Source organism: Tympanuchus pallidicinctus, unplaced genomic scaffold, assembly GCF_026119805.1.
Source record: "Tympanuchus pallidicinctus isolate F22 unplaced genomic scaffold, pur_lepc_1.0 scaffold46, whole genome shotgun sequence".
Lineage (NCBI taxonomy): Eukaryota > Metazoa > Chordata > Aves > Galliformes > Phasianidae > Tympanuchus > Tympanuchus pallidicinctus.
Genome location: NW_026294765.1, coordinates 851,338 through 879,073, shown reverse-complemented (window position 1 = coordinate 879,073; position 27,736 = coordinate 851,338). Strand labels below are relative to the sequence as shown.

The 27,736-nt window shown below is 49.5% G+C and overlaps 1 protein-coding gene across 2 annotated transcripts; it reads right to left on the bottom strand.

The window, feature by feature from the left end:
- Window positions 1-390: 390 nt before the first annotated feature.
- On the bottom strand, window positions 391-27,245 carry AP3D1 (adaptor related protein complex 3 subunit delta 1). 2 transcript variants are annotated; one of them, XM_052702748.1, is made up of 32 exons: window positions 26,932-27,245; window positions 20,021-20,116; window positions 19,304-19,384; window positions 18,535-18,615; window positions 17,201-17,308; window positions 16,737-16,866; window positions 16,127-16,266; window positions 15,785-15,858; window positions 15,294-15,343; window positions 14,340-14,389; window positions 13,916-13,964; window positions 12,951-13,096; window positions 12,392-12,540; window positions 12,073-12,303; window positions 11,125-11,356; window positions 10,787-10,932; window positions 10,510-10,651; window positions 10,168-10,239; window positions 9,134-9,209; window positions 8,783-8,982; window positions 8,137-8,210; window positions 6,585-6,789; window positions 6,403-6,465; window positions 5,709-5,810; window positions 5,200-5,349; window positions 5,032-5,079; window positions 4,492-4,681; window positions 3,836-3,924; window positions 3,104-3,189; window positions 2,583-2,704; window positions 2,254-2,333; window positions 391-2,095 (listed from the first exon to the last, which is right to left on the bottom strand). In XM_052702748.1, the coding sequence occupies exons 1-32, from the start codon at window positions 27,025-27,027 to the stop codon at window positions 2,000-2,002; spliced, it is 3,654 nt and encodes a 1,217-aa protein (XP_052558708.1). In that variant the 5' UTR covers window positions 27,028-27,245; the 3' UTR covers window positions 391-1,999. The 2 variants fall into 2 exon arrangements, with proteins under 2 accessions (XP_052558708.1, XP_052558709.1); XM_052702749.1 differs by lacking the exons at window positions 19,304-19,384; window positions 20,021-20,116; window positions 26,932-27,245 and having other exon boundaries at window positions 17,201-17,238.
- Between the last annotated feature and the right edge of the window lie 491 nt (window positions 27,246-27,736).

The following is a 27,736-nucleotide window of genomic DNA, read 5'->3' as shown; positions in this document are numbered from 1 at the left end:
CTTTGTTTTTTTGCACCTCCCTGCCCCCTTCTCAGCTCCATTCTCAGCGGTCGGCAGCACAGAGCGCCGTTTTCCCCTTGCTGAGAGCGCAGGCCCGCGCTGCAGCATTGCAGGCACCCCGCAATGAAAACAAATGAGCCGATCTGCCGGGTGCAGCAGGAGCTCAGGGCAGGAAACAGCGCCGGCAACTCCGCAAAGGCAGCAGGAATTTCTCCACGCAGCTCCGGCCGCTGGGGCAGAAAGGTCTCCTCACCTGTGCAGGGCTCTCAGCTGCTGGGTGCCCAGCAGCCACCCATCCCAGCTGCAGGCGATTCCCCACTGCCAAACCGTCCCTGCAGCCCAGAGGAGCTGAAGGCTGCTTCCAAACGACTCCTCGACGAAGCCAAAAGCTTTAACTTTGTTTTGAAAGTTTATTGGATCATCTCGACACAAAATCATTACAGCAGCTTGTGGTATGTTCTCTTTTTCTTTTTCTTTCTTTTTTTTTTTTTTTGTTTTAAGGGAATGTTGATAGCAAATAAATTTGTGAATGGAACACATCATACGGGTTCAAAGTTCTAGAATCACTGCACGGGATTCTGTAAGAGGAGACTCTACATGCTACAGTGACAGCTTTCATCCATGAATTAAAAAAACACGAATTGAGGAACACCACCCTGGCAGACCCGCGGGATCCACACAGCCTGGAACACAGGAGCTGCCTCAGCAGGGGCTGAGCAACAGCAGGACCTGCACAGAGCTGCTCCTGCAGCACAGCCACAGCCTGTCCACAAACACGGACACAGAGGAGCGAAGTGTGAGGGCAGCGCACATTTAATGTACACGGCGGCCCCAGGGGGGAGGTGAGGCTTCGTGCTGCTCCCTGCTGGAAGGGCAGCAGCTCAGCTCCTCCCTGGGGGAGTTCTGGGAACAGCAATCGATGGATCTCAGCCCCCACCTCAAAGCAAAACCGTTCTGTTTGCTGCGTGCGGAACAGCAACCACGACAGCTGGGAAAAAAAGCAGCACGATACTTTGGGGGACATCAGTTAAGCACGTCTGTAAAGGACAGAAAACAGCCCTTCCTTTCCAGGCCGTGGTGCCACGAGGTTCAGTGCAGAAGGGGTTCGATTTCCTCCCCGGATCCCCTCAACCCCTGGCACTGCTGGGAAGCAGCGCTGCTCTGCCGGCTGCGCAGAGGAGCTGCAGTCACACAGGGGCTGGTGCTGCTGTCAGCCTCTGGGAGGGAGATGGCGAAAGAAAAGCAGGAAAAAACCCCTCTGGATTTCCAGTTTCTTGCTACAGCATAACTTGTCAGGAATGTGAAATTGAAGTGGACTCGGAATACATGAGCAGAGCTCAGATGGAGCAGTGACAGCCTGCATCCGCAGGGCCAGCAGTGGGAGCAGGCAGCAGCAGCGCTGCATCCCAGCCCCAGCCCCACCAGGTTAAGGCTCACGGCGACGACCAACAGGAGCCCACCAACATCCCCCCTCCCACAGCTCAGAGGCAGAGGATGCTCGTGAGCCGATCACAACGATCTTGAGATCATCATCATCACGTTTAAGAAAGAAAAACAAAAAAGAGGCCGTCAGGTCCAGCATCAGCCTCTGCTAGAAACAGACATCACCCACAGCAGCCCCGAAGACGCTGCAGCTGAGCACAGCCAGCCTCCTGGTAACAAACACAGCAACAGCGAGGGCTGAGTGCTGCTCAGTGCCCCGTCAGATGGAAATGGTCACAGCATCGCCGCGAGCTGCTGAATAAATAGCACCCCCCCCCCCTGCAGTCACATCACCGGATCTCTTTGGGCCAGAAAGGGTGAACAGCACAGTTTGTAAAAAGTCTCAAAATGAAAAGGTAACATACAGCCTGAAAATGTTTGAACTGCAAATGATGGAGGTAACTGAAAAGCACGTGCCCCAGGATAGTGCATGCGTACGAGGGAGGAACCTGAACACTGGGTCTGCTTGCCGCTGCACGCCGGGTGTTTCTCCAAGTCGGGCTGTTGGTGTGGGCGCTCAGCACTTGGACAATGTCTCTTTCATCTCATCCAGCAAGTTGCTAAGCAGGGTGGGATCGCTGCATTTCCCATCTATGGATACAGAGTTCTCTCCCTTCAAGAGAAAGAAAAGATCCATGGCTGTGGCTCAGTTCTGCTGGCATCCATTGCTGCCCCGTCACCATTTCAGCACCATTTCCCCCTTCCCAGTGAGATGAGGAAACCACAGACCCCGCTCCTCCCAGTCGTTTCAGAGCATTCTGACACACTCACCTTTTTTACCAGCAGGCAGACGTGATGCCCTTGGATGGAACGGCTGTACAAGGATGCACAGGAATCAACACGTTCCACAACTGCAAAGGAAGCAGAGCTGGCACTCAGTGAGAGCACTTCTTTAATGCAGTTTGCTTTCAGCGGAGCTGCTGCTGTCTGGCCTCAAGGAACAGAAACTCCTGCTGGAGGGGCCAGAGAGCCGAGCTCATTTTAAGGATACAAAAGCATTGCAGAACTCAGCACCAGCTCTCTGCAATTCATTCACGCTCACCAAACACAGCAGGATTTCAAAAGACGGAATTTTGCCGGAGGTTCTGCAAGAGACCCACCTGAAAAATGATGATGAAAACAGATCTTTGCCAGGAGATGTTGGAAAGAAATGCTAATTCCATCTACTTTAACGGAACTCATGTGCAGATCTCCAGACTCCAGGAGCTTGGCAAAAGCATCACTGCAATACAGGAAGTCAAGTCAGTTCCTGGGCCACGAAGCCGGGTGAGCTCTGCCCCGTCAGCCCCATGCAGACCCTCAGACACCAGCGATGCAGACGGCTGCACATCGCTCAGCTCTCAGGGAACGTGGGAATCGTTCCTCCGGCCGGTCACAGCGCCCTGTGGCACCAACAGGAGCTGCTGCCACACACAGCGTGGCACACAGCCCCTCCAGAACCACCTGGAGCAACCAGTGGATGCATTTCAGCAGCCAGGCATTACGAGAGACGACAGAACCGCCACCAAACCGATCACCAGCAGCCAGAATCGAACCCATGCCGTGTCCTGCAGCTGCAGCCAAAGCTCAGCTCCGCATGGCAGCAGAAGCCCCGTGCAGGAGGTGCCCCAGTGGCACTTACCTATAGCAAGGCGTCGTGATCAAGTATGAAGCGCAACTGAAGTGCAATTTGAAATCTAGTTTTTCATGGGTTGAACCTTCATCATTCTGCAACAGGTCAAAGGAAAGGAGATGAACGGGAGCCCCGAGGCAGCGAGAGGAGGCACCACCCCCACCTCCAGCGAGGCACAGATGAGGCTTTAAGGCTCAGCTCCCCTTGATAAAAGCTGAGCGGGCCTCAAGGATCAGCGTGACGATGGCCACCGGGACCAGGTTTGGGCAGCTGAGTCAATACAGGCACCCAGAGCAGGTAAGGAACACAGCTGAACAGACCCAGCTCTATTTTCCAGTTGCGTCTGGCTGAATTACACCTTATTAATGTTACCTCATTACTATTTTGTTCAGCCTTGTGCCAGCTAACCAATCTGACAGCAGAGCACACCCTGAGTTGCCTCTCCTGTAACTGGTTGCCCTCCTCTCCCCAGCAGAGGCATCACTTCCTATCTGGCAGTGCAGTAAGTGTCTCAGGCTGCATTGCTCCCACTGCCAGGGCTGACAATTCAGGACATGCTTTATGCAGCACTCTTTGCTCGAGATGTCACATAAAAATACTTCTCACGTCACAGAATGGGCTGGTGCAGCAGAGATGAAATGAAGCCTCAGAGAAGCTCTAAAGCAGTGCTTTCCACCCCAGTCAAGCTCCCCTGTGCAGTTCCAAAGGAAGCAGAAGCACAGAGTTTAAAGCTGCACTTACTTTGACTATAAAGGACAGCGTTCCTTTTAACTTCTGAGCCATAACAATACTCTGAAGTGTAAACACAAACTGGGCTTCGTTAGAGATTCCTGGCATAAAGAAAGGAGAGGAAGAAGTCAGGTAAGGAAACCGCATCCATCTCATCATCATCATCATCAGAACAGAGCGATCAGCAGCAGCTCAGCTTTACAGACCCACTATTTCTGAACCAAGTTTCTACTTTTCCACGTAGCTGGAAGTTGTGATGTGCACAATTCCTCCTTTGAATTCAGTGTTACAGCACTGAACCCCTGGATATCTGGAAGGCAGCCCTGATAGCTACTCGGTAGGAATCAGGATCTTCTTTCATTTGAAACCTCACAGCAAACACCTCCTGAACTGGGGATTCCTGCTGGTGCACATTTAGAGGCGTACCAGCCTGAAAAAGGAACCCTGGCAGCTGCACTCCCAGCCCTGCACCCTGGCTTTGCAGAACCACCTGCATTCACAGCCTTGCTTAAGGAGATTTATCCTCTGCAATGAACTGCCTGAAACCCAGGCAGAAAGATGAGTCTTTCTGGAAGGAAAAACAGCCAGAAGCTCAAACAATTCCTTCCAGCAGAGGGCAGCGCCGGACCAGGAGCGCTCCCAGCACACCGAGCAAGGCCCTGCATTACCAGGGGGCAGCTGGAAGGGCACAGGTATCCCGTCGTGCACTGATGATCCTTCTGGTCGGAGCATCTTAGTGTTGAGAGAGTCCAGGACATTGAGTTCCATGCTCTTAAGGAAGCTAGTGCTTTTGTTCTCGAAGATAACAGACACGGTCACTTGGCTGTCGTTCTGCAGGTTTCCTTGGATATCGTAGGTCTGCAAGGGAGGAAAGAAAAATCACAGGGAAGGTTCTGAAGCTTCGTGTAGCACAGCAACAGGATGCACCACCAGCACATGGCAAGCTGCAAAGATGAGTCAGCGCAGCCACAGGACAACAAAAGCAAGGTGATCAGCCCCACAGCACTGCTAAGGAGCAGGAGGATGTTTCAGCTGAAGAACTTGTTAATAGACAACCAAAGGGGTGTAAGGCAGAGCCCTGCTGGGCATCTGCCTCCTGGGATTCAAATCACTTGCTATTAGATGCCTAGATGAAGCTGCAGCACCATCCTCTCAAAAAAAAACAAAAAGAGAAGAAATGCTCTGGATCTGAATGCCAACAAACTCACCATTTTAATGTATGGGTTTTCGGCAAGAAGGCGGTAGCTGGACATGGGCTGCAAAGGAACAGATGGCAGTCACACACAGAGGGCTGCTTTCTCTGAGCAGAGCTGATGTTCTCCCTCCCCAAAGAACAGTTCAGCTTCTGCCTTCCTCCCAGAGCTCCAGCTACTCACTGGTAGTGGCTCATCATCTAGTGTTCCATTCTGCACAGACTCTGCCACCTCCTCCTCGCTGTGGTGATGCTTCTTTTTGGATTTCTTCTTATCCTTCGATTTCTCCTCTTTCTCTTTCTTGTGCTTTTTCTTCTTATGCTTGGAGGATTTCTGCAAGAACAACAAGAAACTGACACGACTCCTTAAAGAAACCCACGCAATCTTAGCCAGTACGACGCTGCTGCCCTGCATCACACAGCTGGCATCTCCTACCCCACAGAAACCCAGAACAGAGCCTTCATCCCCTGCACCCCAGCCATCACTGAGTGCTGTGCTGAGCCTTGCTCTCAGCTCCAACACCAATGCCTCAGAGCCCAAAGCAGCCTGGGATTAGAAGGCCAAATATTTTCAGCTGCTTGGAAGCTCAGTTTTACAACTGCTGCAGCTCCGCATCACCAACCTCCACCCAGACAGGTGGAACAGGAGACACAGAACACAGCTGAGGCTGTCAGCCACTCAGGACTGCTTACCTTCCCTTCATCCTCCTCTTCTTCTTCCTGCTGCTCTTCCCTTTCTTCCTTTGTTACCCCTTCAGGCTCAGACACAACAGCAGCGCTCGCCTGAGGCCAGCTCTGAGTGGATTATCAGAAGGATGATGACACCAATGGAACACAGCTGGGACAGCTGAACCCCAGAATAGAAACAGTGACAGCGACACCCGCCCTCCTCCCAAACTGTTATCAGGAAGTTACATGACAATAACAGGTATCAAAGCTGGCATCAACTTCATGCTGCTGAGACTTGGCCAAAGATCACTCGAGGACAGGATAGCAAAGACTTCTGCAGGGAATCAATGCCTTGTTTTCCATTTCTCCTGCAGAGTCTCCCATAGAAACTCGTTAGTTTTTCTGTCAGACTGGGTCTCTCACCTCCATTAATATGGCTGGTTTCTAGTTCACACTGAGAACTAAAACCACAGGTTGGTAACACCGAAACTCACAGAGCCTGCAGCTCCACCTGCATTTACTTCCACTGACCTGCACTGTGGTGAGCCTGGAACCTCCCACAGCAGTGTCTGAACTGGGGACACAGCTTCACTGCCTCACGGCAACACAGTGGGCAGATAAACCCATCAGCCCTTCCCTCCTGCAGCGTGACAAAGCACCGCCACCACAGCTGAGATGCAGCTGTGAGAAAGGAGCCCTCTGACACTGCGGTGTCTACCTGTGGCTGGGCAGCAGAGCCAGGAGGTGGAGCCGTGGAGAGCCAGAAATCCAAGTCTTCCTCCTGAATGCAGAGAGGAGACAGAAGCCAACATTGTAGCTCTGACTCCTAACCAACAAGCACAAAACACGGCAGAAGACACGGACGACAAGAGCTGTTCATAAAAGAAAGCCTCAAATTACCTTTTTCACTTCTTCTTCCTCTACCACCTTTTTCTCTTTCTCCTTCTTCTTCCCTTTGTCTTTCTCCTTTTCTTTGTGTTTCTTCTCCTTCTTTTTGGGTTTCTTGCTTTTTTTCTCTACAGGTGGAGCTTCGGAGTCGGGCGTCTTCAGGGCTTCAGCATTCCTGTGTCTCTGCACTGGCAGCTTCTCACTGTCTGCTAAGGGTCTGAGACACAAACACAACATCAGCCTGCTGCAAGGACAGACTCCTTTCACTCAGATTCTCTGCTTCCAAAGTCTGGCTCTTGCTGGTTATTTTTTTGCCTTTTACAAGTTGGACCCCAAATCTAAATCAGCACAGATGGACCAGAAGTGAGGTTTAAGTCACTGCAGTCACTGCTCTCAGATTAGAAAGCTGAGCAATGTTGTGAAGGAGACCTGAAGCTCGTGGTAACATCTGCCACCCAGGTGCCAGCTGCAGACCTGTGGGTAACCCTACAGAAAGGCACACGGTGTGGTGCTGACTCTGAACATCACTGAGCAGAGGTGGGTTTAAGCAGCAAAATGTTTGGCAGCTGATGCTACGAAGCTGTGCTCTACTGTGACACTGAAGAGCTGTGCTTCACGGCAGGCCTTGTTTCCAGAAAGCACCACCAGCAGTTCAGATTTGCATCATATCCAGAATCCATTACTTGGGAAAAAGCACCACAAGTTTATTCACTCTCAAACGCTGTCTAGAAGAGAAAAAGCTGGCTAATTGCTTCCTTTCCTACAGCTTCTGCTTAGCCATTCATTTTCTGCATTTAAGCAGCAAACATTTAAGCAGGAAGATATCTGCTGGTCTCACTGCTGAAGGTCAGCAAGGAAAACACTCAGACAGATCTGAGGATCATTGATTTCAACAGCTTCGTGACCCCTCGTGTATTCATGCCATCCACTAAAATCAACCAAGCTGAGATAAGAAGGTGAAGCACTTAGCAGTACAGTCTTACCTGGAAGGCTTCCCTGAAACCAGACTGCGTGTGAGCGTGACACAGACATAGCAGTGCAAGCACAGAAGGAGAGAGAGGACACAGACATGAGAAAACGTGAGAGGAGAGCACAGTGACTCATATGAAACGGGGAGAGAACAGATGAGAACAATACAGAAGCCCGATCAGATTAGAACAGTTCTCAACAGTGGCACTGCACTGAAGCTCCACAGAGCACGCAGGTTTGCCCTGTGCACAGCAGGTCTGAGATGAGCACAGATGAACACAGATCACACTCGGTGCAAACGCACACGGAATCAGAGGTGCCCCCAAAGGCTCAGGCATTCACTTCTGCTGGGACCCAGCCACACAAAGTGTTTTATCCACCCTCCCCCAAACTGCCAGTATTTCAGCAGCTCAGCTTTTGTCATCTACACTGCAGCAGGAACCCAACCTGAAGGGCCGCCTACAGTTACATCAGAGGGTGGAGAGAGACTCAGGGCTTTTCACCCAGTGGGCTGCAGGCAGGGCCCTGGTAAGCCTGGCCTCAGCCGAGCCCTCCTGCTTTCTGGTTAGTCATTAAGTTCACACACAAAACTTACTTATCCAGATCTATGTCGAGTGCCTTGTATGGATCATTGGGATCCTTGTCATCCTCATCGCTGGGCAATGCGTTCTGCAGGAGAGACAAAGAGACCCTCAGCTCACAAACTGTACCTCAGGCAACTTCTACATCAAGCTCTACATCCCCCAGTGCAGTTTGTTGGTGCTTCTGAAGCTTGCTAACCACAGAGCAGGGCAGCTCGCAGCCAGGCCCAGCAAGTCTTAACAACAGCACACATTAACACAGCATCTCGTTACAAGACTAATTTAGAACAGAAAGCCATTCTTCTCAGATCGCAGGATCTGAATTGCTGCCGTTTGGTTTTGATTAACAGAAGTTTTAAGAACAAACACAGATCACATCACTAGCACGTGCAATTAACTGCCATCAGCTGCAAACCTGCTGACTGGACAGCAAGACAACGTCAAAGTGAAGCAGCAGAGCACAATGAACAAAGCGACTGCTTGGACAACGTTGCTTTTACAGCAGAGATGCACACTGCTCTTTTAACGGCCCCAGCGCACAAGAAGAGATTCCTCCCCCTGCAAAGCACAGCTCAGGGCCATCTCCATCACTCAGTTCTTCGCCAGCTCTGCAGCCCTGGAGGAGGCTGCCTTGTGAGAGCACAGAGGCCAGCAGCTGACCTCGGGCATCTCCTCCGTGATGATGTCCACGCGGTGGGCTGGCGCGATGTCCTCCTCGCTCTCCGTGTGCAGCGAGTTGTGGCGGTGATGCTTCCCTCTCTTTTCCTTTTTCTGTTTTTTCTTTTTCTTGTCCTTCTCCAGTTTCTGTTTATGCCTCCGCTCTTCTTCCAGTTTCACGTACTGGTCAGACATTGGCATTCCTATAGAAGAAGCCAAATTGCTTTCAGTGCACACGATCACAGAGCCAATTTAGAGCCTAATGAATGCTACTCATACTTTACAATTAAGAATTTTACATTATCGCTTTTGCTGAAGTTTCTGCACTTCATTTTCAGTGTCAGCTGCACCTACCTGGAACTTTCAAGGGGACAGAAAGGTCGATCTGGACCACAGGGATGTGTTCCACACCTGGAGTGTCTTGGTAACGCTGGGAAAATGAAAGTGTATGCTGTGAGCACTGCCAGATCTGTATAAATAGACATTTCTGAACAGCAGGCTGTTTAATCCCCTAAGTGAGCATTTTAAATGACAGGAATGGAAAAGCTCGGTGCTAAATCCTATCTGGTAGCTGGCTGTATGTTAGAGCCAACTGCTTGCTGTTAGAAAAGATCCTGCCTCGGGCTCCAGTGCTTTAACCCTGCTGCTGCCATGGAAAAGGCTTCCTGCAACTCTGAAGGCTTTTTGGTTTGTGCTTTATGAGTAACAATTCGCCACTTCACGTGGAATTTTGAGGTGTAGGTTGAGGAGAATGGGGGCAGCACTTGGGACACAGAATAAAAGAGGAACTCTGCCTGGAGGGGATGGCAAGAAGAGCCCACTGTGACCTGAGCACAAACACGCAGTGCTTCCAGAGGACCATGAAGGATTACTATTGAACTAACACTTGGAGGCCAGTCTTCCCAGCACTCTTGATGAAGTGCCTTTCGAGGTGAACCCCAAAAGCAGCACCCAAAGTGGGACAAACTCCTGCACAGGACTCTGTGACGTAAAGGCAAAGCAGAAAAATGTCTTAGCAGCTTCTGAGGATTGACTGGTAAAATCCAGACAGTGAACTTTCCACGGCAACTCTGACAAGACTGCTCTCTGCAAGAAGGTTTTCTGCCATGGAAGCTGTGACAGCCAGCACTATTTTTAAACTGGAGGTCCAGGTCCACTGGAAATCCATGGAGAGCTGGCTGCTCTGGTGACATGTAGTCATTTGCAAGCTTTTCCAACAGAAAGAAGGCTCATAAAAACAGCTGCAGGTTGTCACTCGAGGCACCACACTTACGTGATTGTAACTGCAGTGAGAATAATCACAAGTGCCCCTACAGGAAGCTGCAGCACCAGCATTCAGAGAGACACAGTATGGGAGGCCAACAAGAGATGGAATCAGACTCACTCACCTTCTGTGGGGAAGGAGAGCTTTTAATATAAAAGGGGTTGTTTGCCTGTTCTTGTTTCCGGGCTTCTCGACGCTAGAAGGAAAAGAGAATCTGTGCTTAGAGTGTTTGCTTACAAGCAGAGACATAAAAGGCAGCAGAATGCAAAATGTGCTCTTTTAATATTTGGAACATTGCCTACTTGCAAAAATTCTACAGCACAGCAGCTTAATTATGACAAAAGCGTTCTGAGTCAAGAGACATTCTGGATATAACTTTAAGTCCCATTATTACTGTACAACTATATTTCTCTGACAACACTACCACTAAATTATGTGCAAAACAGCATCTTAACAATTCACTCACCCTGGCCAGTTCTTCTTCATCCATTTCTGGATGCCTGGGCTTGGAATGCCTTTGCTCCTCATCGTGAAAAATTGTTTTGGGCTTTTCATCTTCAGACTCACTGTCTGATGGAGGTTCGTTGATCCAGGCATCCAGGTCCAAGCTGGCAAGAGGTGCAGTAAACACAAATAGCTTGGTTCAGTACCTCTGAGTACTTCAGGGTTTATAGTCATATCCCAGCTTTACTTTAAGGCTTAAGCAGTTTAAGTGAGGCTTTGCATGAGAGAAGGAACCTTACCCCTCTGGAACTGGGACTTTCTTCTGTGCCTTAGGAGCCACAGGGTTCAGCTCACCAGCAAACAGGGCTATTACTTCCTCAGCTACAGGCACTTCTTTCACTTGTAGCTTCTGAATGTATTTTATTAGTTGCAAGATACAAGAAGCCTAAGAACAAACACAAAAGTAATTTCAGAACCGATAATAAAACTTCCTGGTTTTACTATCAGAAAAGCCCCCCCCTCACGCTCCAAAGTCAGCTGAAGGTGAGTGCACTGACTGCTGCCATCGGGGAGGTAAGGAAGCACCACCCCCCTCTTCCAGCTGTGCCCCCTGAACGGCCTCATTTTGTTCTCTTACCCTCTCCTGAACCTCCAGATCCGCGCTCTGCACAAACTGAGGCAAACGCTCGATCATCAGCTGTGTGATTTCCTGAGCTGCCTCCTTCTCCCCAGCCTGCTCTTTCTGCTGCAGGATGGATGCATACAGCTTCACCATGTTCTGCACGTAAACTGCCTGGATGTGGCCGGGTAGAGTAGTAACTTTAGGCCTCAGCATTGCTTCCAATGTTTGATTTGCTTCTTCCAGGTGTCTAGAAAGACAGAATTGACATCAGGCACCAATGGAGAAACTTCAGCACTTTTGTCAGCCTTAAGAATTCTTCAGACGCCTCAGCTGCAGCACAAATAAAGACAAGTTGGACTACATACACCATCACTGCTGCCTGCATTTTTCTCCTTCCAAGTGGCAGCAGTAACACGGCATGCATGAATTTACCACCTTATCCTTTAAAGAAGCAGGGAAACAGCTCGGCTCCCGCCTTTATGAGTGCAGTATTTCCTCCAGTAACCAATTACTGCACCTTTAAGTGCCATTTGCATTGGCAATGCTGGACCAGCAGCCCCTTCTGCCATCCTGCACTTCACTGCTCACATCGGTGAGGTTCTGGTTTGTTACCCAAGAAAAACAGGAACTAGTAGGCAATGCTTACTGCACAGAACACAGTTCACTGCACCAGTGTTTGTGGCTTTAAAACAATCCAGTAGGGTCAGACAATGATTAAAGAGCTCCTTCACTGTATTAAAACTGCTCACATCCACAACCACGCCTGAGCGGGCAGGAATGCAGAAGAAAGATCAGATATTCAACATAAGCATCTGTCCTGACTACAAACAACTGAGAACTGCTACGGTATGGAGGAGTGGGGAAGAAGCAATCCTTTTGTTAGCAACAGCACGCGTGCTTTGAGAGAAGAACAGCTTAGGAATCACTTGTCAGTGGCCCAAATCTTTGTGAGCACACACTTACTCAGAGAACTCCCCACATATCCAGGCAGCAGCATACAGCACCTCGCAGATCCCATTCCTCTGCGTGTTGCTGGCGATGAGGTGAGCGTTGTCCAGCAGCATGGCCATCTGAGAAACTGCAAATTTACGGATAGCTTTCACCCTGATCGCTACATCCAACATCTGGGCTGCTATAAGGTGCCCGTGCCGCGTGCCTTCCAACCGAGTCAGTTCCACCAAGATGCTGATGTACCTGCAGGAAGTGGAAGGGGCGCAGTTTCATCAGACAGCTCTGCGCTGCCACTGCTGATGGTCTCAAAGCAGACACAAGAACCACTGACCACTCAAAGTTGGTGATGTACTGGTAGTTGGACTGACTGCAGATGTCTATGATTTTCGTCAGCAGCTCATCCCGATACGTCGTCCCTTCTGCTTTATCCACGTGGATCATCAGCTTCTTCACTATCTCCATCAAGTTCTTCTTTGATACCTGTTGAAGGGGTTGTTACTGAAGTGCTGACTCAAAATAAGGTACTTCCTGTACCAAGTGCTTCCAATTCTTTTAAAGCAGATGTTAGCTCCTCAATGGACCTGAGTTTTTGTGTCACAAGGAAACCAGATGCACCCCACTAAGCCCCACTTTTGCAGGCTCTTGAATGAAAGGCACAAACTGGAACCACAGTTTCAGAGATCAAGTGCTGTTACTTTTGCTCTTGCAGTTGGAATGGAAGCGTTTAAAGCTCTTTCATTACAAATAAAAGCTCTGGTATAGCTTTAATGATAAGGCAGTTATTAGCAAATGAGGGGGGGGAGGATGAGAAAGTTGCATGTTTTCCTGAACCATTTACTTCCCAATTAAAGAGTCATAAGGCTGGAAGGGAAACAGCTGCAGAAACGTACCATGCCATACAGGAGGTCCAGAGCTCTGAGTCGGATAGACTCATCTTTATCATCCAGACACTGGAGAATGAGGTCCTTATGAGACTGAACCGACTTGGGATGTGTTTTCAGGATTTTGGACATCGCTAGCAGGCCCAGGTATTTCACTGTGCAAAACAAAATAAAACTTCTTTCCAAATATAGAAATACTGGTTGCTGTTGCCCGTGAAGTTTTGACATCGGCTGGTTCTGCTCACACCAACCTTCATAATTCAAACAAGTGTTTGTGACCAGGATGAACACATCTGAAAGCCAGCACACCACAGATGACCTTCCTTAGTGTCACAGTCCCACACGTGAGGCCATGGCTGCACACACTGATCACTGCCTTTTCCCACTCCAACTTTTACTCTGATATCAAAACACGTTTTTCTCATACAGAACCTCTGGGTTTTGAGAGCTGGCATCGTAGGGTGAGCACAGCATAAGGAGTATTAAGAAGGCTGATGTATTAAGAATGAGATCATTTTCCACGGGGAAAAAGTAGGATAAAAAAAACAACAATTAAAAATCTTGGCACAAAATAAAAAAAGATTTTTCCAATGTTCTTTGTTGTCGTTAAAAAAAGTTGCATTCTTACATTTCACTATAAAGCTCTGACTATCTGAACAGCCCTCACTACTTTCCCAAGCAGGAGGCACACTAAAAGAAAAGGCACAGAGCATGGAAGGAGAAGTGCTGTAGATTTGGTAGACCATAAGCTGCAGTGATAACTCATCTCATTCGTTTAGAAGATGTTCAGTACAAGAAGAGCTCGCTATCTAAAATTATTTCCACATTACAGACCCAACAATTGTTTACAACATAACAGCTCTGTAATACTGAACAAGATGTTTGGAGACACAGCTCACTGCACTAAGACTGCTGCAATGTCTCCCTTGTGAGTGCTTGCTCAGAGCTGCCATGAAGACAAGCAACATACTTACAGTTCTGGTCAGAGTCCTCAATCAATATTCTTAACTTCTGCACACAAAGCTGGAAGGAAAAAAAAAAGGCCAAGCTTTAAAGGTCTACATTACAACAACTCTTTATGAAGCTGTTTTACATGCAGGGGTTGCTGGAGCACACAGGGAAGCATCCTGAGGAAGACCTGCGGCCTCTAGTAGTCTTGTTGCATGGCAAAACAAAGCAGACTTCATGATGTATCAATAGTAGTAGCTGAATAAAGGAGTGAGAAAATCTTCAGAAGACCTTGCTTTCCAAACTAAAGGAAGCAACAGAATTCATAGGAAATGCTTCAGTCTGTGGGATCCTCCTAAACCGGAGTCATTTAGTGCTTTAGCAGAGGAACACAAGCTCATTTACCCACCACATTTGGGCTTACAGGGCAGAACACAAGACGTGCCATACCTGGATGCTGGCGCTGTGGTTGGGCATCCCAGAGGACAGAGAGATCAGAACTGAAATACAGAAGCACACGTTTCAGTCAGCACTGCTGTGTTCTGGACACCACAAAGGCCAACAGACAGCTCTGCCCACAGGGGAAGCTGAGCATCTGTTTGCTGCTCGCCTGCTGGGGCTTTGGGCAGCTTGGGAGGAGAGAGAAGAGAAGGAAAGGCCCTTCCACACACTGCAGCTTCATCTAACTTCAGGAAAGCAATAAATTGCAGGGCAGGATGGAAACAAAAGCACGAGCTGTAGCAGAAGCCAGGTTGGAGCTGCTTAACGTTCCACCGTGCTCTCATTAAGGATGGTATTAGTGATATCCTGCTGCAGCCACAACTTAAATACGTCATCAGCAACCATGCAGATGAACCTCAGCACGCATTTCCCTAACGTAATGAGATGCACAACGGATCCTGGAGTTTGCTGTAATTAAATTGGAGTTTTCATCAAGCCAGCTGACTTGAGGCAAAGTCAGCTCCCACTGCTGATCACAATGGATGTTTGGGAAGCCCCCAGCAGCACACAGCCTGCACAAAGGTGGCCCTATCCTGTTAACTTCCTCAAATCAGCAAACACTGGCAAACTTTCCATGAAGAACTGATGGTATTTGCCATCTGATGGCTGCTGGCACGATTCACAGTTCTAAAAGCATTTAGGAGCTTAATATAAATAATCACTCATTGTTAACTGCTGCTTTATTTTAGCCTTTAGCAACCAGAGGATAGCTGGAATAACTCAGCCTCATCTGCTGACAACCAAGGACTTCAGTCACAGCCCCACGCTGAAACAGAACATGGAAAGTTTGCCAAGCAATTTAATTCAGTTATAAAATGCAATAAATTAGAAAAGGTTTAAATAGCATTAACTAATGGCAAAGTTCATTGTGTTCTCTTCTAGGTTACAAATTTCAGTTCTCACCTGCTATTACTGTGTTCACACATTCGTATAAGAGAGACATGGCTGAGGTGCTGAAACAGAAATCAAGTGCTTTAAATAGGGAAGAAAACCATCACACTTTTTAGAGTTGTCAGTGATATCTCAGAGCTAGTTCACAACTTTAATTACACAGGAAATTAACTGCCAGGAAGCAATCAGCCCAAGTCTCAGGACTGGTTACAGAGCAGTGAACCACTCTCATCCAAAGACCAAACCAAACCCTCTGCCTACCCCAAGAATGGCAGATGGAGAGATGAATGAAGGATGGCACAGCACAGAGCTCCTGAGAAACCCACACTCTGGCAGCCAGGCACCCAACTACGTATCTTATGGCTTTGTAAGAAACAGCCTCACCATCACCATCTTCTGATGCATAAAGCCAACACACCTGGCATCAGGAAACAAGCCCAGCGACCCACCTGCCAGGCACATCCCCAGCCCTGAGTGACCAAAGCAGCACCTGCCACACGTACCTGTGTATGAGGTTGGTCAGAGGTTCAATCAGTTTCTTCCCCAGTCTGGGTTCTAGTGGAGTAAGAGCACCAAACTATGAAAAAACGTGCAGACAAGAGTCTGAATCAACAGCTGTTTTTAAGCAGTACAAAAACACTCCTTAATTGCATTTGTTACATTTAATCAACCTCTCCTAAAATATTTTTTGTCCTTGGTTACATTGACAGAAACAAAAGAGATTCCTGGTTTATTTTTCACTCAGATTTAATGGTAACAATACCTCCAAGCAAGTAAACTGTTCTCACACTCAACATAATCTAATGAAGATCTCAATCCTCTACACGTAGGTAAGGAATACTTGCCAGTTTTATAATTTTAATGAGAACCCAATTATTGGTTGAGGATGTCATCAGCTTGAAAAACAGCGGAGCAAGGGAAAGGTAGTTTTTGGGATTGCGTCGAGCCAGCTCACAAATAACATTTACTGCAGCAGACTGCACACCTGGGAAACAGAAGTGAGAGAAGAAGAGATCGTCATGGCCTGAATTGAAGCTTCTGCTGCAAAATGCTCAGAGCAAAGGCAGCTCGTGGTGCAGATCTGGGTGTTGCAAGGAACGGCTCAGCATCGTTACCAAAGGTGAGGGAGTAAAATAAACACAAAAATGCAAAGCAAACTGAGGAAGGAACTGAGGAAGGCTGCTCTCTAATACTGTTAGCAAGCTATAGATATCAGGTCTGGGTTCAGCAAGGACACTGCCATTCTCCTCCCCTCCTTACTGTGGATAGCTCATCAGACACAGATAACACTAAGAGAATAAAAGAAAAGCCTTATAATCTAATGCATGTGTTTCAAAACATTTGCTTCTTTCAAGTGCTTTATTTTGGTATTTTTCACATGCTCTTCTCTCCACAGGCTTGAGAAGCATTTACACTTAAGACGTTTTGGAAGAGAAGTTACTGAAATCCACTCACCAGGATCTGGGTCTTCAAGTTTCTCTTTAAGGCGAGGAAACGCAGGACGGAGGGACTCTGGGTATTTCAGAAACACTTTGTACATGATCAGCACTGCCTTCTTCCTGATATAAGGCTTCGTGTGAGACATCTGTGAACCAAACAGCTGGGGTGAGGCTCTTACAGATGGACACTTCTAAGGTTCTCCCCAAGGCCCCTGGGTCCTCATCCAGCTCTCTCACAGCTGGCTGATGGGTGACTGCTGCTCTGGAGCTCAGTGAGGAGGGCTGGGCTGCCGTCTCTCACCTCCACTACGAGAAACAACCAAGGGAAACCTCCAGAACTCAGGTCTGGAAAGGCTGCCCAAAGGGCTCACAAGGAAAAAGGATCACTTTTCACATACAGCAGTTCTAAATCACACAGATTTGAACAATTTGACGTCTTTTAAGTAGAGGAAGGAAGTTATTTTAGTCTTATTGACTCACCAAGGTCATGATGTCATTTGCCAAGTCCCTGGCAAGATCTGGAGTAACAAAACAGGACAAGCCAGTCAGTGCAACTCCTGTATCATATTGGTTAGGGCTACTCAGATCCTAAAAAAGGAAAAACAGGCTCAAAAATTTAAGATCACAAAGGATGTTGAGAAAGTATTTTTTCAAACCAATTTCATTCATTCAGATTGGCAGCAGAGCTATTTCTATTCCAAGGGAATATTTATGTGCTCTATTATAAAGAGTATTAAGTTGACTCTGTTAAGTAGAGTCTCCTCCAACACCTGCTAAAACACAGCTACTGTGGCCCTGAATAACAGGCACAAGGAATCATAATTAACAGGTGGGTGACTGCATCATGAAAGCAATTAGAGACATCATACCTCAGTGCTATCTCAGAAATGGCAAATAATTGTGTAAAACCTCTGACATGATTACAAATATGTTTAAAACCCTAAAAAAAACAAAAAAGGAATTAAATACTAACCCTGTTAAGACAAAGCCAAACCGCCAGCAGCCTCACAGGGCGTGCTCTGATGATGAGCACAGAGCAGTGCCCTCACCTCATTACAGAAAGGAGATTACTTCCCTTCCAAGCTGCTGGCAGCACCGTGGCTTTCAGCCCAAAGAGACAGAATTCAAGCTGGGGTGCAGAACACAGCTCATCTGCCAAGTTTCTTTGCACTTGTTTGTAGGTAGAAAGTACTTCTAAAATCCAGCCTGGTGCATTAGATATTTTACCAGTCACATCTGAGTGCATTCAGATGTCGGTTATAAAGCTGGATCTCGTGAAAGACAGAGCATTACAGGGTGAATTCAGTTATTGGGAAACAAAGATACCAAGGGGGCAGCACAGTTTGCTCTTGGACTGTTTGAATTAACACTGAGGAGTCACGTGGGCAAGGAAACCACGTCAGGAGAGCTAAACATAGGCAGGCCCTCAGGGCTCTGCACCACGAGCATCTCATTGTGGTACCTTTGGCAGGTGGGAGAAAATTAGATTCTACTTTAGGAACAAATAGATTACTTCTTAAAGAGCAACAGAACTTTCCAACTGTAATGGCTGCAATGTATTGGAGTGTTTAGGAAAGACACTGGGTGAATTAATTCCCACTGGGCTTTTTAAGCAAAGAAACAGCTGGCATGAAGCAACACCAGGGAAACCTATAGAGAGCTTAAGACTGCATCAGTCCTTCAGATGCTGTGATGACTGTGAACCACGTGAGAAGAATTCTACTTCAGCATATCTCTTGTCAGATAAATAAAGCACTGCATAATCTCTTAAGAGACAAATAGGAAGAAACCAGGAACTGAAATTGAGAATTTACCTTCCGGATTTGATTGGTGGTCAGCATGATGACATCAGTGCCTTCGTGAAAGCACTGAGAGGCAGCCAGGTACCCAATTCTCTGTGAGAAGGCAAGGAGACACAAAGGCATTACAAAACCTTTAGAGATGTTTAGATCAAGAACAACCAGCTGTTTAAAACAGGCATTGGGTTTGCTTAACAAAAGAGGGATGACAGTTGTGTGACGGTTTTCTATTGTTTCCTGACACAAACTCTTTTTAAGTGACACCTTCAGTTGTAATACTTCTCTTTCAGGATATTAAAATCAGCTTCATCTCCCGTCCTTCATTAGAATATACAGACTTAATGGCCAAGGAGATGCAGAAATAAAGTAGGACTGTCATTAGGAGAAATGGGGAATATTTATTATGGCTGCTGCACTTCAAACAAAGCACTCCCTCATTCCTGACTTTGGGTATGGAAGCTCAGCCTGGGAACTGGACCAAACCTTTCAGGAACAGTTACACAGCAATTGCACATTGAAATACAGCACAGGGAATCTCAGGTGGCCTTCATGAACCAAAACAACTCCACAGCCTGGCTTTTCCACAAGAAAGACAGCAGCTGCCACACCAAGACCTGCTAGAAAAGCCTGCGGTGGCAGGACAAGCAGTGCCCAGGTACTACAGAAAGTCGACTTGCTTGGCTTCCTGAAGAAATCAAACCTAATGATGACACATCACCACAGCCATTCATTACAGCAGTGACACAGCTCGGCCCGCACAGCCGTAATTAAACAGAAAACTCACTTTGAATGTAAACTTGGATGCACTCATGACTTCGATAATGTTGAAAGCAGCCCAGCTGATGTCATAGCCCAGCATCTGTAACTGTGAGCAGAGAACAAAGTGACATTTCTGTAACTACAGACTCAGAGAATCAGTCCGGAGAGCTCAGAAAGATGAAACAAGGGTCCAAAAATAACAATGCACCTCATGACCAAGCCCTACGTTGCATTCTATGCCATGGAGTAGTTAAAGTTACCTAAAGTCCCACCAGAAGCTGTAGAATTAATTGGCAGTCGCTCCAGTACTGCCGTGCAGCTGGACAGGCACCACCCGGGCAGCTTCTTTCCGTGTTACTTTTTAAACAGAATCACAAAAGTCACTCTTTAACAGTTTCCCCACTCCACAAAGGTCTGCACGAAGAGGAACCAACACCAGTTTCAAGTCCTCATGCGACTACGGGCTCTTACTTCATCCAGCTGAACACTACTCTGCTATTGGATTAGCTCTGAGCAGATCAGTTTGCTGACCCAGCTCAGCGAGATGAAGTCGCACAAAGAGCGAACAGGAAAGGAATGCGCAGGCACTGGTGGCAGAGATGCACGTGGGAGCACTTCCACCTGCAGCACGTGCCTCCAGGACGGAGCTGCCACGAAAGCACAGCCCAAGAAGAGGCCAGCTGCCAGTCAGCAGGTGAGAAGTGACACCGGTTGACAGCACAGTATTCAGCCAGGCACTTACATATGTGAGCTTGCAGACGGCGTTTGCTTTCACTGCAATGTTATCCTGCTTCAGCTCCTGCTTGATCTCATCGATGCACTGGGAGATGTACTTTGCCTGAGGGAAACAAAGAAGTGCTGCTCATTTAACAGGGCCATTCCCCTCCATGGGCTTCCAGCAGTCAGTGGGGAGGATGCAGGGCAGACCTGCAAGAACCAAACCTCTCTCACGCACGATCTTTAGGTAAGGCCTTAATTCTAAGGGAAGCTCTCATTCACAAGAAGCAGTGCTGTTTATTATGAAACAAAGTACACCCAAGTGTTTCTTCAGTGCCTTTCCCTCCTGCTCCCTTCCCACCATAGAAATAACCATGTCAAAGACAGGCCACGGCTCAGGTGACATCAATTTCCCTTCCTCTGCACACAGCACCTGACCCAGACTCAGATGCTCACTGCATCCCAGTGTGAGAACCCTCAGTGCTTTTCCTGCCTCGATATTTGTCTGATTTTGTCAGTAACTCACAACATTTATATTTAACATTTGACCTTTCACTTCTTTCTGAACCACATCTGTGATTATAGGAGGGATGGGGCAAAAGCATCATCTGAAACCATCAGGGCAGATTTTACTTTGTTAGGATGTTTAACTCAGACTCTTTCTGGTCACAATTAATTATGATTGAAGCACAGAAGGCATCTGCTACAGAAATCATACAAACATAAAAGCGAGGGCTTCATTGTCTCCTCAGAAAGCCACACATGCACCACTGCACTCATCATCAAGAGAGATGCATCAGCTGCCAGAGGAAGCAGAGCAGGAGCAGAGCTCACAGCACGGCTCTGCCCTGAGAGCAGCACCTGCCACCAAAGGGCTTCTTCAGCCTGCTTTTGAATGACCGTGTTGTGTGTTATCCCAACTGCTTTTTGGCCTTCTACCCCATCCCACCTTCAAGCCGTGGCATCCAGCTGCTCAAGGCTAAGAATGCTGTAATCCATACACAGTGCATGGCAGCACCATGCAACCACACAGGGCCTGAGGTGCACAAAGATGCTGCAGCTGATCTCAGCACTGGGACTTCACAGCCAACAGGAGCAGCACTGCCTTCAAACACAGCAGCTTCACGGCTGACATCTCCCATGAAAAAGAAGTTTGGGACTCAAAGCTCGGCCTGGGGGTGGTTCAGGCCCAGGCAGCTCCCATGGGAAACTTAAAGTCACGTTTAACGTGAAAGACAACTGGCAGGAAGAACTGCACACTTGATCTGAGATGCTGAAAGTGTGACAGAGGCAACGTGCAACTGATCTACAAAGGCACTGCACCCAGCCCTGAATGTTTTATGCACACACAGCACGGCAGCAGGCTGTCACCCAACCCTGCACCCCTGTATCGCATTGCACAGCCCGGCCAGCACTTCATGCTGGGTGCTATGGAGCAGGTTCTCAATCCTTATGCACACAGCCAGAAAGTGCTCCTGTCACTTCTCACGGCTCTTACCCCCAAAGTTCTTTAAATGTCACCCTCAGTTTCCCAAGATCCTCTCAGACAAAACACTGCATGACCGCAGGGCTGAAAAAATAGCATGGACATTAAATATGCACCCCAGTAGAGCCACATCCAGCTGCCCCTGCAGCCTACAGGCAAACCTTGTCTGCAAATGAGACTGATGTAGTGAGCAACTTCCTTAAAAGAGGGTGGAAAAAGTGCACTGCAGAGCCCAGAAACAGATGTGAAACTGAAATAAGGCATTTTGAAGAGCAGAACGAAGTCCTTTCCCAACATCAGCACACCAAATCCTGCAGAAGGACAAGGAACCCGAGCCCCTATAAATAGAAGGCTTTAAAGGCTCAGCAGGCATTAACTTTCTGTTAATCTCCCTGGAGTAGCACTGCCATCCAGGAGCAGAACGAAGGGAACACATCGACTCCACCTCCCCCCAAATCCAGCTGCCCAGATTCACCATCACAGCTGATGGCAAAAGGAGCCACGTGCACAGAGCCACCCAGCCACACCACGCAGAGAGAGCATTCGCATACCTGTAGGCACTGCAATCCCACAGCGAGGCCCAAATATTTGGGGGGAGATTTGAAAAGTGAAACAGACCAAAAGCTGGTTATTTTTCCCAGCACTGATTCACTGATGGTCCTTGCATAAGTGTTTTTAGTGCCTGCCTCCTTAGCGTGGTGTGAAGAAATGCTTCCCAGGAGGGCACTGGTTCACTCTTGCCTTAAATGCTTTCCAGGACCACTGAAGAAAGGAATGGAGAAGGCACACACCTGGCTCTGTGCTCAACCAGCTCACGGTGTTGAACTGATCACCTCCCCATCACCAGCTCCCAGCTACACCCGCTGCTTCACCCAAAGCCTTCCTGGGATGCAACCCAACTGCTCACAGCCACCGGAGGAGCAGCCCACAGCCCAGGTATTCACAGGCTGCCCAAAAGGCAGCTCCAAGGGAGCAGCTCCTTGTGCTGCTGCTGACGCAAGCAGAGGCAGTGACAGCACAGCAGAGCACCCAGCAACAGCAGCACGAAGCTGAAGGGCAAACGGTGATGGGGGAAGAGAGCAGGACTCGATCTCCTGAGCTCCCTTCCGACCCCTGTGCTGCTGTGAATGTGAAGAGCCAAGAAAGGCCATGAATGCGAGCTGCTGTTACCCAGTGGAGCCCAGGGAGATCCTCAACGGCCCTGTGCCAGACCCAAACTGCCCCAGGAGCACCAAAAGCAGTGCGAGAAGCAGCACTGAGTGCAAAGGTATCAAGCATCAAGGATGATACCTCCAAAATGAAGGAGGAAAGGAAGGAAAAGCAATCCTGTGTTCACAGCCCAGGAAAGCAAACACAGCTGGATCTCCGAGTCCTGGGCAGCAGCCTCAGATCTGTCAGCCACTGCAGCAGCAAATGCCTCCCACCAGATCAGAGCACGGAGTCCAACATCAGCACTCCCTACCTGTTCTGACCTTTCAGGGTTAAATGCAGGGTTTTAAGATGAGCATGATTAACAGCAAACACCAGAGGGAGCAAGATACGGTCTGCAACGGATGCACAGTTACCACCATAGAGCAGAAAAAGTTTGGGATAAGATGAAGTGTAGAAAAACAAAAGAAAAAAAGCACAGAACGTGACATTTGGGTTGAGTGTTTAATGGTTTTTGGTGCCACTGAGGCCTGACATTGCAAAGCCCAGGGGGATCTGAGCTGAGACACCACCTGCAGGAGAGCAGCAAGTTTGGCCTAAGCTGATTTATAAATCAATAAACAGCATTGAAACTTCTTACTTTTGGATTAAGCAAGCAGTGCACGGCGGCCTATTCCTGAGTCTCTTAATAGAAATGCCTCCAGTCTGATGACAGTTTTATTAATTACACAGCAATTAAACATTCCTCAAGGGTTTATGTTAAGACACACACGAGCAAATAAGTTTTCAGATCCCAGAGACGCGGCAGACAGAAGTGCTCAGCCCTGAGAAGGCAGCACGCACCCCACTGTGCAAAGAGCTGCGGAGCACCTTCACCCTGCATCTTCCAGCTGCCAGTTCCACATTTCTCTCCCTGAGGAATCTCAGGCTCTGATGAAGGTAAGCTCCATTACGGATACAGGACCAAAGAGTGCTTCTAAGTGAAAAGCCTGAAGGTTCTGGCATATCCCTCAAACTCGCATAGTAACAGTTTTTGGGCAGCTTCTGCTACATTCTCCAACACGGCCACTGCTCACAAAGGACCCGTTTTCTGTGCTCAGCACTGGGACAGGCAGCCACATCAAACCCAGCCTCAGTGAGGAAACAGCCAGCTGCAATGCCATTTCTCCCCCCAGCCCTGCAGGAGCTGCAGCCCATGCCCTGCTCTGCTGGCTCAGCTCTCACTGCCATGCAGCTCCCTGGAGCCGCCCAGCCCTCTGTGCGCCGTCCCCACGCCTGCTTTGTCTTTTCCCAGCAACTCACAGGCATGAAGAATGAACAACACAACTCCAGAGCCACTCCACAGCAGATGGAATAATGGGTTCCCTTCAGAGATTCCGCCACACACACGACAAGCAGTGAGTGATGGAGCAGCAGTGACAGAGTGCTGTCTGCCATTGACAAGCTGCACTGCCCAGCACTCAAGTGGGTTTTTCAGCACTGGGCACCAACGTGCTCTTGGCATTCCTCAAAATGCCTGCTGTGTTCCGGCCCTGCCTTTAGGTATTACTGCTGCAAAAGCAGCCAGGAGCCACATTGCCAGAAGGCCACAGTGCTGACTGCTGCTCAGCTTCAGCAGCTGTGAACAGAAGACTGTAGAAGATCCCTCACAGCTCCTCCTACCTGACTGAATCTGAAAACGCAGCGGAGAAGTGCCAGGACCTGTGCAGCCAAGGGCAGCATCCCCGTGCTTAGCTGGGCAGGCTCTGCAGCAACACCAGCCCCCTGCCCTCGTGCAGCAGCCGCTCAGAAGCGAGGGTTCCACCAGCCTGCTGTGCCAGGCACCTCTGAGCTGCTCAGCACACACCTGGAATGCTCAGCACACCCCTTGTTTGTCCCTCATGGCACAAAACCACAGCAGAACCAATGAAAGACTCACTGCTTCCACAGCCAAAAGGATGCCATTTCCAACGACAAAGATAGCAGAGGAAGGCCCAGGGAGCACAGAGCAGGGTACCTTGCAGATCTGGCTGTTCCTCAGATTTTCAGCTTGCACCAGGAAACAATGCAGGAATTAAAGAATCTGCATGCAGTGTTGAGAAGTAAGCAGGGTGTGTTAAACAAGGAAGTCTATGCAGCAATGCTGTGCCATGCCATCCATGCTGGTGCTTGCTGCACAGGAGCATGCTCAGCTCCATGCCTCCCTGAGACAGGAACGCCAGCACTGAGCAGTGGCTGCATTAATTTGGGGTGTCCCACTCCCACAGAACACCAACACTTCCATTCCAACATTTGAAACGCTAAACAAATGGGTCAGCTTTGGATATAGCTCAGAAACTAAAATTAAAATGGTCTCTGGCAGGTAATTAAGCACTCTGCAGCAAAGAGCTGGGCTGACGGGCTCATCACCCCCAGCTCCTCTGCAGAACTGAGGAACACAAGCATTGCCATAAAGCTGGCAGTGCTCCTTCAGGCTCACAGCTGGGCTCGTGTGCACCCCCAGGCCCCAGCACTGTGGGAACACATGAGCACCAAGCTGGAACGCAGCAAACCTGCTGGGAAACTTCCACTGCTTGTGCAGGACCACATCTGACCCTGAACGACATCCACTCTGCACGTCAGCACAAGAGCAAAGCTTGCAATGGCACCTGCAGAGGGATGGGAAGCTGTCAGGTTTAAGAACAAAAAGCATCACTCAAACAGAACAATAAACCATAGATGTGCCTTCGGTTCTTCCAGCATCATTTTAATTTTACTACTAAACCCCTCTTTTGAAGACTTTTCTTTCTTGTTGAGTGAGATCCAGCAGCTAAGAGCCCTGCCACCAAAGCATGCCGTTTGTTTTAAACAAGTTTACTCTTTTGAATGGGACAAAGCACGCCTCAGGCTCAGATCCTTACCTCACGACACACGCAAGTCAGTTGAACAACTCCATTCAATATTTGAGCAACACTCACTAGGCAATGAACAACAGGAGCATTGTAGGAAGACTTTTGGCAGCTACTTCCTCTAAAACGCCATTCTGATCTTAGCATCCTGTGAGGATTAGAAGATGCCCACAACCACTCCCTGGGAAGCACCAAACCAAAGCCCAGCTTCTCGGTAACGGATGGCTGAGCTGCCAGAGCTGCAGCAAGGAACAGCCGTGTGCTTCCACCGTCACTTCTGTGCCACTGAAGCAAAAGCTTTGACGGATTCCAAAGCACACAGCCTTATAGAAGACACACGTTTCATCACATGAATACCTACTGCCCAGCTTCCAAATGGCAGAGCCAGCACTGTATGAACCGCTCCACGTTACCACCCAAACCTGTCACTGACATCGGCCTCTTGCTTACACAGGGGGTGACACATCAGCTTGGAGCTCAGTGTGAGGCAGCAGGTGTCTATTGGCCTCTTTACCTGTTCTAGCTTCAAGTACAACACATTAAGCAGCCCACAACAACCTGCTTCCAGGCCCCCTCCCAGTCTGCTGTGGTTTGCAGGGAACCACACAGTCCTTAGCAGCCAGAATGGTTCTGCAAGTATCACTGCTAGCAAACGCCTCATCCTGTGCACAGTGATCTGCTTAAAAGCCATCAGAAAGATCAAGTGGTTTCGGAAGTGGTGTTTGCACCTCAGTTCAGCAGGCAATGAGATGCTGCAACACACAAGTGTGTGACCATCTACCTAATAATTAACGTAATTGGGAAGACGCAGGCAGCAAGGCTAACACTTAACCTATGACACTACAAAGTCAACGCAGAAAGTCTCACACAGCGTGTTCCTAATGAGTAATTATCTAACCTATACTAATTTGCTGAGCATGTGCCTCTAACAGAACAGAGAATAACAGCCAACGCGCCCGTTTGCTTTCTGCCTCGAGATGAAGAAGGTACATTTTTGTGTGCGATTCTCAGAGGGGCAGAGCCACACCGCTCTAGGCAGAGGCAGCCTTAAGGTGCTCTCAAGCAGGAGAAGAGGAGCTTTTAACGCGTGCAGACAGCATTAGAACAAGAGGGGAACGGCTCCAAATTAAAAGAGAGGAGATACGAATCAGACGTGAGAGGAAATCCTGCACCCAGAGAGCAGCGGCACCGCGCAGCGCTGCGGGTCCCTATGCCTGGCGATGCCCCATACCCTGATAAAGCCCGTGCAGCCCGAGCTGTGAGCGCCGACCCAAAGCATTCCGTGCTTCGAGTTCCACCAGCACCGAGTTGGGCCGAGCGCGGCCTTCCCAGCCAGCACAGAGCGCCATGTAACCACGGGCCGAGCAGCACAGCGGCACCGGGCGAGGCCGCCCCTTCCCCGCCTCCTCCACCCCGCACACGTCGGTCGCTCACCTCGTCCTCCTTGTGGTTGCGGATCCCCCTCACCAGGTCCTGCAGGTTCTTATCGAACATGCGGTCGATGCTGCCCTTCACCATCTTCAGCGCCATGGCGGCGGCGGGGCCGAGCCGAGGGCCTGAGCCGGGCGCGGAGGGGCCGTGCCCGGCGGGACGAGCCGCCGCGGCTCCTAATAGCGCTACGGTCAGGTGAGAGCAGCGGGCCGGGCCGCTCACATCCCGGGTGGGAGGTGTGGAGATGAGGGGCGCGGCACAGGGAGGGGGGCAGCCCCGGTTCCGGCAGCGGGCTGCGCTCGGCCTGCGGGTGTCGACAAAATGGCGGCCGGTCAGCTGAGGGCTCGGCCACGCCCCGCGGGTGGCCACGCCCCTTCCGGTTATCGGACCGCCCGGCGGCTCCAGGCCACGCCCACGCGGCTTCCCGCGCGCCCTCCGCTGACCGCCGTCTCGCCGCTTTCCGCTGCCCCCGCCCACCTCGCGACCCCGCCCACCCCGTAGCCCCGCCCACCGGCGGTCCCACGTGGCAGCGCGGCGCGCTGGCTCGCTCTCCCCGCCTTCCCCCGCTCAGCCCACGCGTGGCATTGCGCACCTTCCGCGGGGCGGCACCCGCGGCTCCGCTCTGCACCCTCGGAGCGAAGGACCCCCTCCCATTCCCCTCCACGACCCCTCTTTCGGCTCAAAGCAGCTCCCCCTCGTTCCACCCCCCCGGGGCCGCCCCCACTGCCGCCATCTCGGCCCCACTCCCCCCGCGGCCGCCCCCGAGATGGCGGCGTTATCCCTTGGCGTCTCTGTGTCCGATCCCCCG